This window comes from Indicator indicator, chromosome 22 (genome assembly GCF_027791375.1).
Source record: "Indicator indicator isolate 239-I01 chromosome 22, UM_Iind_1.1, whole genome shotgun sequence".
In the NCBI taxonomy this organism is placed as follows: domain Eukaryota; kingdom Metazoa; phylum Chordata; class Aves; order Piciformes; family Indicatoridae; genus Indicator; species Indicator indicator.
In genome coordinates this window covers 9,363,367-9,376,401 of record NC_072031.1, presented here as the reverse complement: position 1 = coordinate 9,376,401, position 13,035 = coordinate 9,363,367, and the positions used below count along the sequence as shown (strand labels likewise).

General features: G+C 41.3%; 1 protein-coding gene across 1 annotated transcript; it reads left to right on the top strand.

The window, feature by feature from the left end:
• The first annotated feature begins 337 nt into the window (after positions 1–337).
• CRYM (crystallin mu) lies at positions 338–9,648 on the top strand. The gene is made up of 8 exons (XM_054390951.1): positions 338–510; positions 818–968; positions 1,949–2,011; positions 4,200–4,301; positions 5,315–5,498; positions 7,031–7,152; positions 7,988–8,072; positions 8,752–9,648. Exons 1-8 carry the CDS (start codon positions 338–340, stop codon positions 8,814–8,816), a joined length of 945 nt encoding a protein of 314 aa, XP_054246926.1. The 3' UTR covers positions 8,817–9,648.
• The last annotated feature ends 3,387 nt before the right edge of the window (positions 9,649–13,035 follow it).

Here is a 13,035-nt window from a genome sequence, read left to right as displayed (position 1 = left end):
CTGTGGCGAACCGTCAATAAATTACAACAGCTCAACTTCCTGGCGTTCACAGCCACCTTCCCCCGCAACGGTGCCTGACGGGGCACGGTCGTTCCCGGAGTGTCGGAGCTCGCTTGGAGTCTCTGCGCAGCCCTTAGCGATTCTGGCGGGGATGGGGGTGTCCACTGTGCCCCTGAGGCGGAGCTGGGACTCCGGCGGCTGGCAGCGCGGGTGCAGGGTGGGCCACGGGGCGGTGCCGGGACGAGAGGCGGGGGCTGCCGCCGACTACTTAGCGACAGCGCAGGGCGGCCGACTCGTAGCTGGTGTGCAGCACTGTCTGGTTTCTGTGGTGATCGCTATGTGCTCCACTCCGCCTGTGTTTATCGGCGCTGAGGAGGTGGAGAAGCACCTGCACCGTGCCAGCCTCCTGGTTCCGGCGCTGGAGGCTGCCCTGGCCAATTTCTCGGCCGGCGCGGCGGGAGGCGTTGTGCAACCCGTGCGCACCGTGGTGCCGGTGCCTCGGCACGGCGGGTGAGGCGGGAGGGCAGCGGGGCTGTCTTCCCGGGGGCGGGGTGGGTGCTGCGAGGGGGCGGCCGGAACGAGCCGTTGGGCAGCAGGGGAATGTTGCCGGTGGGAGAAGGTGCGGCCCCTCCGCAGCCTGGAACGGGGGTAGCGGTAACGAGGGGCCGGGCCTGCGGCGGAGAAATTAGAGCATCAAAGCGTCATTGTTACTGTGTTTCTGGTTAACTGGTCAGTGGCCGTTTGATATTAACCACTCCAGTGGCCGTAGGCTGCCGTGTTGAAGGTACGTCAGTAATGTAAGTGATTCTCTTACAAGGTACCTAGGAGTCATGCCTGCCTACAGCGCTGTAGATGATGCTCTGACAACCAAATTGGTGACCTTTTATGAACACAAGAAGGATTCCTCTGTCCCTTCTCATCAAGCGACCGTCCTCTTATTTGACCCCAGAAATGGCTCTTTAAAAGCTGTGAGTTTTATGCAAGCTTCTGCTGCATTCTCCTCTGTTATGCTCTGGCAGTTCTGCCTTCTGACTCTTAGCTGGTGCTGGTGTAAATCGGTCTGTTTACCTGCATCATCACTGAAAATGTGCCAAATGAGGATTTGGCCTGAAGCCTCCTAACTTTCATACGTGTTGACTGCCACTTGTGTGGCAGTAAAGGGAGTCTGTTGGCTGACAGGGTAACTGGAAGAGATCAGGAAAGTTTGCCTTATATTTTAAAGGAAAAAACCCACTCTTTGCTAAATAAATAAAGTTGAGCCATCTTGAGTTAAATCTAAAGAGATTTGCAATTGATATAACAGGGAATAGCATTCAGTCTGATTTGTTTGTTTAAAGAATTTAAAGATTTTAAAATAATAGTGACTCTCTTCATCGCACTGTTGTAATATTAAAGGGCCAAAACTGACCAAGAAAACTATATTGAACTTCTATTGCTAAGCTGTAACAGAAAACAGTTTTTTAACCTCCTTAACTCATTTGTACATAGTTGCTAATACAGATGGAGGCAGGAGTGCCCCACAGTCTGTGATACTCATTAAAGAAATTTCATGGTTCCCTGGCATCCTTTTGTGTGGACCAAGAGAGTGCAGGACTCTGCCAGGGCTGGCTTGCAGTGCTCCCTGGTGTCTCCTGAGAGCAGAGTATTGCAGTTACACACATCTGTTCCCTGCCAGGGAAGTGCAGTGCATGAAGAGCTGTGTGAGTTAGGGGTGGCTCACCAGTTTTTACTCCCACAGTCCAGGTGGAATGACTTGGAAGAACTGGAACAGACAATCTGTTCAGTTTAAATGTGATTTTACATGGTTGCTTTAATGGTAATTCCCAACGTTTGTTTCTGTCTGTGCCCTGTAGTACCACATAATTCACAGATTGAATGAAAAGGTTTGGTACTTACTGATGTTTTTCAGTGTTCATTTCAGACTGTTTGAACTTCTATTTTTTTAAAGCTCCTAGATGGCAGTGTCATTACAGCAAAGCGAACTGCTGCAGTTTCTGCAATTGCCACCAAGGTATGCCTTCTGGTTCCTGTACTGGGACCAATTAGTGGTGTCATCTATAAAATGAATAGAGGGAATGATGTAAATGTCTGTCAATTCATGTGAATTTCCATCACACAGAACGTTAAGTTGGGTTTTTGATAACATGCACTTTTAGGGAACGCTTAAAATCACACTTCTGATTTGAGTGTATATGTGGCTTTAACATATTGTGTGTGCTTGGAGAAGGAATGAGCTGGTTTTGTGGCTTGTTCTGCACACTGTTGTAAGAATTCAAGCTCTCTTCTGTCAGTTCCTTTCTATTGTGTTTTTACTAACATGCTGCTTTACAGCTGTGGTGGTAAAGATCAGTTTGTTTAGATGCTAGTTTTCTACTGTTGTGTCGGAGCAGGTAGGTTGCATGGGACCTGGAGAAAGGGGTGGGGAGTAAAGATATGTTTCCAGGGAGCACTATGGGCCTACTTCAGATAAGGGATGCCCAGGATAGGATGTCTGTCGGTTTCTCTGTCACCGGAAGATATCCAGATGACTGTCCCCAACTACAGCCATAAACTTCAGTGTCTGAAGACAGGTGAGGTGTATCTTGTTGTATGTTGCTTTACATCATTTCAGTTCAGTATTTAATTAAAATCTGTTGGATTTTAATTTTTTTTTTTTTGGAACTATATTTGGTTGGGCTCCTAATAGTGGGAAGAGGGCAAGCCATTGTCTGTTGCACACCCAGGTTTTAGTCTTCACCTCAAAGAATGGAGTAAGAATGCTGGAACTGAAAAATACTTCTATTTTTCACCCAGCTTTACATCATAATGGGGGCTGATCTCACTACTTCATTAGTGGCAGTCTTCATGCCAGCATGACTCTGCCCATGGCAATAGAACTAAATTGACACAAAATTGGAGTGAAGAACCTTGTCCCTGAGGGTTTCCCCTGAAGCAAGGGACAGAACAATTTACAATGGATTCCTTGGACATGAGTTTATAGAACCTCATTCATCTCAGCCATTCTATACTTGGGCAATTCTGACAGTTTTTACACAGTCAAGGCTGTGCTGGCCTAGAAGAGCTTGGCTGCTGAAGGGATTTCAAGATTAGATCCTTCACTTTTGTTTGTTGTTTTGGGAAAATTTCAGAAGTGTTTGGGTTTAGCTCATAGTTGTCATCTTGTCCTCTTTATGGCATTTGCTTTTCAAAGACCTATGCTTTTGTGCAAGGAACCTTTGAAATGAGTGCTTCAGAGACTTTGAAAGCAACAAAGAGTTCTTGCTGCTGAAAAATGGGATCAATGAGATTTTTTTCAATTTATTTGCAGTAGAATAAGTGTGGAGAGCCTAGACAATTATAAAGCTTTTTATACAGAAGTGAGCAGCTACCACAAATGCATAAACAAGACAGAAGGGTAGCTTGGGGCTGGACTCCAGCAGCCCTCTTTGCCAAGTAGTTGTGAATCACAGACAAGAACTAAACCAGAAAACCAAAAACAACTGCAGAACTGAAAATTTGCTCTTCAGAACCATCCCTATTTCTACAGTGATGGATGCATACATAGTATGGCTCTTGTAATGCAAACACATGCTTGGGGTATGACTTAAAAAAAAAAACACCACCACCAAAAAAACCCTAACAACAACAACAACGAAAAAAAAATCCAAACTAACCAAACAAAACCCCAGCCAACCAACAGAAAACTCCAACCAAGACGAACAAAACATCAAAAAACCACATTTAGCATGGGGCTACCAGGACCAGTTTCCCCATGCAGCTACCACTTTCAGTTCTGGTAGTTTTCAGTATCCTGAGCCCTATTTATAGCCAGTGCAAGATGTCAACTCTTAATTAGTCACATAGGTGTAAAGCATTATACTAAGAGTGGAGTGTGCTGAGGTCCAAGAAGTTACGTTGGCTCATGCTGATGCATGTTAAGTCTGAATTCAAGAATCAGACAATTCAAAGCTGGAATTAAGCCAAGGAATACTTTGGTGCTGTTGCCACTAGTTTTTTTTTTTTTTTTAAGACAATTCTGACTATATAATGGTAATTTAATACTGGTTTATGTGAATCAAAATTAGCTTTTGCATAATAACATCTTTTGTTTAAAAGGACTAAGGTTACTGCCTTCTCTTGTAGTTTTTTTGATATCTCTTTGTCATATCTGTTAATATATTATCCTTACATGTTGTTCTTTTCCATTTGCTACTGTTTAGTTGTTAATGCCAGCTTCTGCTGAAGTGCTGTGCATTTTGGGAGCTGGTGTTCAAGCATATAGCCATTATGATATCTTCACAGAGCTGTTCACATTTAAAGAGGTAATGGACACATCCTAACAGGATATATTTATTGTTTTTCTTGATTTCAGGTGCTCTTATAAGTAAAGTCCAGCCCATGAAGCTGTATTGTTCTGCCTAAGATGAAGTTAATTTTCCCTCTAGCAGCTCTCAGTGCTGTGCTTGGTACTGGTAGTAGCTAACACAACAGTGTTTTAGCTTCTGCTGAGTAGTGCTTGGGAAGAAACATAAGTAGGATAGCTGACCCAAACTGGCCAAAGGGATATTCCATACTATGTGAGTCTGCTCAGCAGTAAAAGATAAGAGAAGGGAGATGGAGGCTGTTGTTATTATTATGTTTGTCTTCTGGACAACAACCACTATGTACTGAGGTTCTACTTCCTGGGAAGTGGCTGGATATCACCTGCTGATGGGAAGCAGAGAGTAAATCTGGTTTTGTTTGCTTCCACTTTAGCTTTATTAAACTGCTTTTATCCTGACCTGTGAGTCTTTTCCATCTCCTCTCCCCATCCTGCTGAGGAGGGGAGTGATATAGTGGCTTGGCGTGTACCTGATGTCCAGCCATGGTCAGCTCACCACAGAAGTTACAGGATTAATCCTATTTTGATTCTGTTTCTACAGAACCCAAGAATACTCTGAACAGCTGTAGAATTTCTTGATTAAGTGTTGATCTTAAAAAAAAAAAAAAAGGGGGATAAAAGTATTTTTTTTTTTCTGTCTGAGAAAATCCCACTGTTTATGCCATAATTGGGTAAGCTTTCCCTTAAATGTATTTATTGTCACATTTGTATTTTATAAACACAGCTCTACAAGGAGCTGTTGTTCCAGCATCACAAAACAGTTGCTCAAATGTAGGTGCACATACAGGTCATTCAGTCTTGTATGATGAGAACATTAAAGGGGGAAACCCCCCCCCCCCCACTTTAAGGATATTTTTATCTACTGAAAACTGAGATTGTTGTTCTGGCAAGGAGAAATTCTCCAAGCTAATCTGTTTTGGCTTGTTGGTTGTTTTTGTTTGTTTTTCTTTGAAGGTCAGGATATGGAATCGCACCAAAGAGAAAGCAGTGAAGTTTGCTAATTCAGTGACAGGTCCAGTGCAGGTCTGCTCCTCTGCTCAGGAGGCAGTTACTGGGGCTGATGTGATTATAACAGTCACCATGGCAACAACTCCAATTTTGTTTGGAGCCTGGGTAAAAGCAGGTGCCCACATCAATGGTATGCTTTGTTCTCGTTTAAAGAGTACTTTTATGATCGAATTGTTTAACATCAAAACTGTTGGAAGCTGTGCTTCTCAGAATTAGTGTGCTTTCCATTTTGACTTTCCCCTTTTAGTGATGAATACTTTTCCCAGCCCTGGCTGCCTGGAGCCAGAACTCCTGCATATTCTTTTTTTTATGTAGTGATGCATCAACTTTGACACTATGTTGTCACATGATGCTCACCTTGCTCTCCTCTTTAATCCATGCAAGCATGTTATTTCCAAAGGGATTCCTGCTCATGCCAACTACCAGGGAATCATTCCAATCTTTTCTTCACCCAATTTTTTTTGCTCTTTTTTGGGCTAATCACTGTTTTAAATTTATTTTTTTTTAAACTTGAGTTAAAAATACACAATAGCTGAGATAAGAACTTCATAACTTGACCTCAAATTATGTTGAGAGTTAGGAGGCTGCTTTTTTTTTTCTTTTCTTTTTTTTTCTTTTTTTTCTTTGCCTGCCTTGTAATGATGTTGCCACCCTATTGTCTGGAGTCTCTGGACATACCCACATTTGTTTGTTTTATTCCTGGTGGGTTTGGTTCAGATGACCTTGTGCACTTTCCGGATGGCATGGCAATAAGACAAGAGACTTGTCAAAGAGAACCATTTAAAGATTGGTCCCACACAGGCAGCATCCTACCAATTTTTCAAACTCAATTTAGCCCTTTGTCATTGAAGGTTGTTGTCTGTGTTGTGTCATGGCATGGAAGCCAGAAGTACAACCAAAATCAATTAAGGTCTACAGGCACTGAGGCGACATAAAGACTCTGCCTTTTTTTCCTCTATTGAGGCATTTGTGCTGCTTGAAGAGGCATTCAGGCAACATGGAATTTATTCCATAATAGTTGGACACTTACAAAAAATTAGTATAATATAACTGGTTTTGATTTTTGGTGTTTTGTTAGCTGATAGTTTTCTTGTTGTGTTTAAAGCCAAGCTTCTTGATGTGTTTTCAGTTTCTCCAGATAAGTGAAAATCCATAATCTGCTCAATTTGTACTTCTCATAAGGTTAAAAAGAAATAATAGAGAGCTATATGTTTTAAAATCCTAATTAGTAACATTGAACTCTCTGCATGAGCAAGTCTTTGTTGTGACATACTTTGGTTCTCATCTCTTCTGCATAATTGAGGGATTCTTCAAATCTTTTTTTCCACAGGCATATAACAAACACAGTCTGAATCAAATAAAAGGACTATAAAATTCAGGGTATTTGGTAATGATCTGATGAAAGACAAGTGTACAAGAGATAACAGATGAGGGGAGTTGAATTTCTTATGCCTCAGCTACCCAGAGTCTGCTGAGAAGGTTTTTCTGCTAACAAGTCAAATCCTGAATGTTTTAGAGGAGCTGTTTGAGATGTTACTTAACTCTGTGTATTACATTTCCCTAATAATATCCACTTTTACTTCATACATGTCTTTTGCACAAAATGTGGTTTGAGTTCCTTTTAAACATTCCTCCCAAGTTCAATCAGTTTCATTGTCTTAGCTGTTGGAGCAAGCAGACCAGACTGGAGGGAACTGGATGATGAACTGATGAAGAATTCTGTTCTGATTGTGGATTCCAGAGAAGCTGCCCTTACAGAATCAGGAGATGTGATATTATCAGAGGTAAGACCTTCATTATGGACTTCCTTTTTGTGGCAATTGGCCTGTGTTTGAAATGAGTTAGTGCTGAACACATGCTGCACTGAAACTTCCTAGAGCATCAAATATAACTGCATTCCCAGGCACAGACTGAAAAATAAACTGGTTTCAGACTGAGACTACTACATGTCTATATCAAAACCATGCAACCTCTGTATCAACCCTGTTTTCACCATTGGACTTTGTGTACCTTGACAGTGTGTGGCTTTTTTTTGAAAGACCCACATTTCCTGTAACATTAGGCAGTTATATTAAATGCTTGCAAATCTACTGATTAAAGCCTGTGTCTTTCTTCCCATAAGATTTTTGTGTGACTGGCACACATCAAGCCTCTAGGAAATGGACAACAGAAGCCAAGCACACAGCAATCTGCAGAAATGTGGTGGCAGGGACTTAAAGCTTTGGGTTTTTTTCCCTCTTTGAATGTTCTCACAGAGCAAATACCATTTCCACTTCTCACATTTTAACTCAGGAGCTCTACGTATGGTAAGGTGTATGGAATGTCCTGTGTTTTGTTGGATGTTACAAGGTATCCACTGTAAAAAAAAAAAAAAAAAAATTAATCCTGCTGAGGCAAGTCTGACACCTGTCTGCTCTGAAAACCATTCTACTTTTCTGTGGTTTTTGTTCAGTTTCTGTATTATTTATCTGATTATTGATCTGCTTCAATTAGGAATCAGTTCTGGGATAGCAGAACAGGAGGAGCTGTTTCTTTTGAAATCACTCAGGCAAAAAAAGGTTTTCTTTTAATATATCCATACATATGCTGTTTTTGTATAAATATGTATTTGTTTCACAGGCTGAGATTTTTGCTGAGCTGGGAGAAATAGTGAAGGGTACAAAACCAGCCCTGCCTGAGAAAACAACAGTGTTTAAATCACTGGGTAAGAACAACCCTTCCTGTGTACAAGTCTGACAGAAAACAATGCCTTGTTATTTATTAGGTCCCCCATGCGTGGGAAAGCTGCTGATCATCTTCAAAACTGTTGTGGCAAGGCACTGTCCACAGGAACTAGGGTGTGATTTGCATTTCCCTTTCTTATTTCCCATTTTATTTACCTAGTAGGACTGATGTAATGAAAAGTGATAGGAAAGCAAACAAACAATAGGATGAAATACATTTTTCATTTCACAGTTGTTCAATACATGACTGCAGTGGTTATTAATACAGCTCCAACCCAAATGCCCTGCTGGGTTCTGCCCCTGGAGTCTGTCTGACCTGAAATAATGTGACAGTGTGCGGTGATATTGGAGTTGTTTGGGGAAAGAGTGGGAATGATAACGGATTACCATGCTCTGAGCTGCATGACATGTCCAAAAGGGTCAAGATGTGATATGAACACTGAAAACTAGATTTATGCTATTATATTAACTTCATATAGCACACCTAACAGTTACATGACAGCTGTAAAGTTTGAATGTGAGACTGTAGGTGTTTGGGATGGGCAATGATTTCTCTTCCTGTCAAGTCAGATAATTTCTGAGTCCTCTTGTTCCCTTCTGGAGCTAAATTACTTTGTATGGGTGAAGAGTTGTCTGAAGATGACTTTGATTCCTTTTCAGGGATGGCAATTGAAGATGCAGTAGCAGCAAAATTTGTTTATGAGTCCTGGTCAGCTGGTAACTGAAGAGAGAAGTCTACAGTGCCAACGAGGCCAAGAAAATTGTTTGCACTTAGTTCCCTTGGATATTTTGTTGACCAGAAAGGCACCAATCCTGTCTGAATGTAGCCCTTCTAATACATTCAAAAATGAAAATTAAACTATCATCTAATTAGACTAATTTCTGTAGCTTTCTTATGGCAAGTGTTAAATGCCTGCAGTATTACTCATGAATATATCTCATGTGATGGCAAGTATTAGATGTTTGCAGTGATACTAAAAGGGTATTTTTATGTATTTTGGTATAATTCTGGAATGAATGCCTTTCCTTCCTAATTATTGATGTAGCAGAAGTCTGTGGGTAGATTTCATGGTTATAGAGAGGTGGATCATACTGGAGTAAAATACATCAGTTTGGAGAATAGTCACTGGCATTGTATTTAGCTGCATTTACTTTAAATGCATCTCTGGGTTTCAGAGGTTCATTGATGGTCTCTTCTGGAAACACAGCCCACCTCTGACTCTTGGTCAGCTCTTCCCTTCCAACTCAGACTGGAATCTGGATGTCACCGTCCTTATTTTCACCCTCCACAATCGCCCTGTCCTGCCCTGCCCTCAGACTCAATGTTTTAATTTAAGACCACGCTCCAGAGTGGAGTTGATATAAATAATGATGCCTCCACACAACCACATTTCTGTCTGGCTTTGTAAAAGGCCTGGCTCAGAAAGAAGTGGAGTGCAAAACCTCAGAGCTAATACTATGTGCGTTTTAACTGGGAGGAAATGATACTCAATACCTCTCAGTATATTTCTGGGTGGGATATTGACACTTTCATGTTGCAAGGAGTTATGCAAAATGTGAGCACTGAAGATGTGTTTTGACTTGACATTTATCTATAATTTGTGGGGAGATTTTTTTGTTTGTTTGTAACCTATGGTGTTTGTAAGTTTTTCTAAGCTTCTTGAAGGTTGGAACTGTGGGAATTGGTTATAGCAGGATAAACTTAAAACTATACAGGCAAATATTTTCAGCTTGGCTGTACCCTTGATCAGTTGTTAATTGTTCTTTTATCCCAGTGCATATTTGCTGGGGCAGGAATTTCCATGGTCATTTCTTGGTGGAGGAACCCAGTGATGTTCCAGTTTTGTGCTGTTACAAAAGATTGAGCATCTGCTGAAACGTGGCTGTTGCCCCAGAAACAAATTCTTCTCTCAAGCTAGAGTTGTGCCTCATGAAATTTTATTTCTATTTATGTATTATTTCATGCAGGCTATTAAGTGTTCCTTTGCTCTGTGGAAGGATTAGATAATGTGGTTACTCTATGTTGATGTCAGTAGAACACAGTGGAGCAACAGGAAGGAGGTTCAGAAGCAGTGTTGAAGCCCTTGATGGTGTGTAAATAAGTATAGGAGAGGTTAATGAGTACAGGGCAGTTGTGACAAAGAATACTCAAATTATAAGCCTGGTATAAAATGGTTGGAAAAAAGTAGTCAGTGGCAGAGTTTGTAATTTGCAGAGTTTTAGCTGGGAAGTGTTATCAGACCAGTAAGTGAATAGGGCTAAAGCATGTGTTTGTGTGAATAGAAGACTAACTCCATTGATCTTGTTTGTATCAGCAGAAACAAGAACAGAAATTTCTCTGTAAGCTTTGGTATTTTTAATGGTAGCAAATTACCCTTCTATTATTGCATGTTTTTTTTTCTTTGTGATTTCTGAAGTGTTCAGAAATGTAAGAGTTGGCTTAGCCTGTTAATTTGTCTATAGAGAATTCCATTAGCCTGAGACAAATGTGACAGCCATTGATGTTCTGTAACTCAAGAACTATAGAAACTTGCACTTATGACAATATTATCCTAGTTCTGAGCCTGTACAAAACAAGGTTTGTAATTTGAAGTGAGTCAGTGTTTGGGAAGAAGACAGCAACAGATACACACATGGACTCTTCTACAGTGGATGTGCTTCAAAAGTAGATGGAGCTGGTCCAAAAGCCTGGTTCTGAAAACCCAATGTTCTTGGCTTTCATTGCAAAAGGAAGTTCTGGCAGCCTGGCTTCAGTGTTGTGCCTCTCAATTCATGAAGAGGATTCGATTCAATTAAAATGGGAGTTGCTTGGATACTGTCTCTAGATGTTTGTTGAGAGCAAGTAATAGCATTCACTTCCATGTCTCCTTATCTTGCAAATCAGTATCAAGAAATTGTGTAATTTGCATTTATGTTAAAATTAAATAGATACCACTGGTTTTCTCTGTCTTTTGTTGTGCATTACTTGTGTTGGGTGGTGATTTGTTTTTTTGTTCAATTATTGTAGTGACTAATCTCAGTAAATATGAGCACTGAATCTAGAGAGGAAAATAAATTGAGTTTGCTTTGCTCCTTGGTGGTAGTCAGTTTTGCTGTCATCCCTTACTGCCTGTTCCCTCCTCTTGGATGTCTGTCCAGTGCAGAGTATGAAATTCTTAAGGAAGGAGGGCTGTGATCATGTTTGATCCCATGGATTTATAATTTGGGTTTAAATTGGGCTCTAAGATTGCACATGTGATACATAGTGTCTCCCACAGAACTATGCCATGCAAATGTTACTAAGGAGTTAGACCTGGGATTCACTCATTTACTTCAGTTTTATAAATTAGACAAAGAAGTTGGTGGGAAAAAAATTGGACAATGGCAAAGCACAGAAGTGGAAAAAAATGAAATGTGAGTGGCCCTGTATATTTTTTTTCTCCCCTCAATTGTTCTACTTGGCTGCTTTCCATCATTGGCCAATTTCTGGGACCACCCTGCAAGACAAGGGCTAACACTGCTGGCACTTAAAGAACATTTTAAGAATGTGTGTCTATTGGACTTGATGCAGTTGCCTGAGAAGTGTCATGTAGGGGGGTTGGGGCTTCTTATTCAGTCACTAGATGCAGTTCCAGAAGGACAGGGAACTCCTTCCCATAGATCTTGTGTTGTATCTGCTAGCTCTATAGAGTTGCTGTAGACACCTAAGGCCACAACAAAATGCACTGGGTACTTGTGACAACCAAGACAATCAATTTATGTGCAGTCTCTTCCACTATCTCTGGTTGCCTGTGGTTGCAGCAGCCAGGCAGGTTTACAGGTGAGCATGCAGAAAGGCAGATTTTTTTAGTGCAATTTAGAGGTGCTTGGGACCTATTACAGAACTGCAGAAGCTGTTCTGTGGTAATGGCACTTACTGAATGGGTTCTCAAGGAGTTGATACCACTCACTGATGTTCTGAGGGCGTGTTGTGGGCAGGTCACAAGCATTTGGGCAGGTAAAGAACCAGCAAATGTACCAGTTATGTGACTGATGGGTTTGACCCTTCAAAATCCACCCATCACATTCCTTCAAATACATTAGATTCATCATCTCCTTGCTTTCTTAAATGTTTGTGAGTTTCTGAGCTGAGATGAACACAACCCAGCAGTTAATAACAGAGAGTCTGGGGGAGGCTGTCTGGTTTAATTACTGTGCTAAGCCAGGCAGTTACATGAGGCTGTGCAGAACAGGAGTCTGATTGACACTGCTTAACAGAAGACGACATCAATCTGCTAAAGTACAGGAGTCCAAGAAGGAAAGAATGCAGTATGAAGTCCAGCCAAGAAAAGGAATTATACAAATCAAAGTAACAAGAAGATTTAGAAAGAAGGAAGCATGACAAAACAGATTATGAACTAGGATATACACAAAGGCAGTATACCCCTAAGGAAAAAATCATAGCTGGCTGATGGAAAGCTATAAAAAGAGATCTGAAGATAAAAGTCTTGCTAATAATTGTGCCTCTGAGATCCAAGTGAGAGCAAGACTGCTACAAGCACCTTGTTAGATTCACAAAACTCCCCACAAGTGCTGAACAGTCACTGGGTAGCAGTGTCTTCTCAAGGGAACAGCCCTGGGAGAGATGAGGGGGGTCCTGCTTGAATGCCTCCAGCTAGACTGTAAAGCACTGGAGCTTCTACAAAAGCTGTCTCATTTTCCTTCTCTTCTCGTGAGCCGTGTGTGTGTTACATGCAGTTTTCAGGATGAGGCTGACAACAACCATCAGAAAATGCTGGGTGAAAGAGTCCCAATTTCTGAGACTTCACAAGTGCACCCTATAATGAACCAAGCTGAGGATGTACCAAAACAGACCTGAAACGTTAAAAATGAAACCTCAGCTTCTCATAGTTATAAGTGCTGAGGTCTCAATGCCATTTATGACATGATGGGTACTGGCAACTGGGTCCAGTCTAGTGAGAAATG

What these genes read in the sequence shown, in the direction of transcription:
- CRYM (XM_054390951.1), top strand. Translation starts at nt 338, where the DNA reads ATGTGCTCCACTCCGCCTGTGTTTATCGGCGCTGAGGAGGTGGAGAAG. An exon ending in CCGGTGCCTCGGCACGGCGG is followed by an intron (nt 511 to 817) that starts GTGAGGCGGGAG and finishes TTCTCTTACAAG; the next exon opens with GTACCTAGGAGTCATGCCTG. An exon ending in GAGATGTGATATTATCAGAG is followed by an intron (nt 7,153 to 7,987) that starts GTAAGACCTTCA and finishes TTTGTTTCACAG; the next exon opens with GCTGAGATTTTTGCTGAGCT.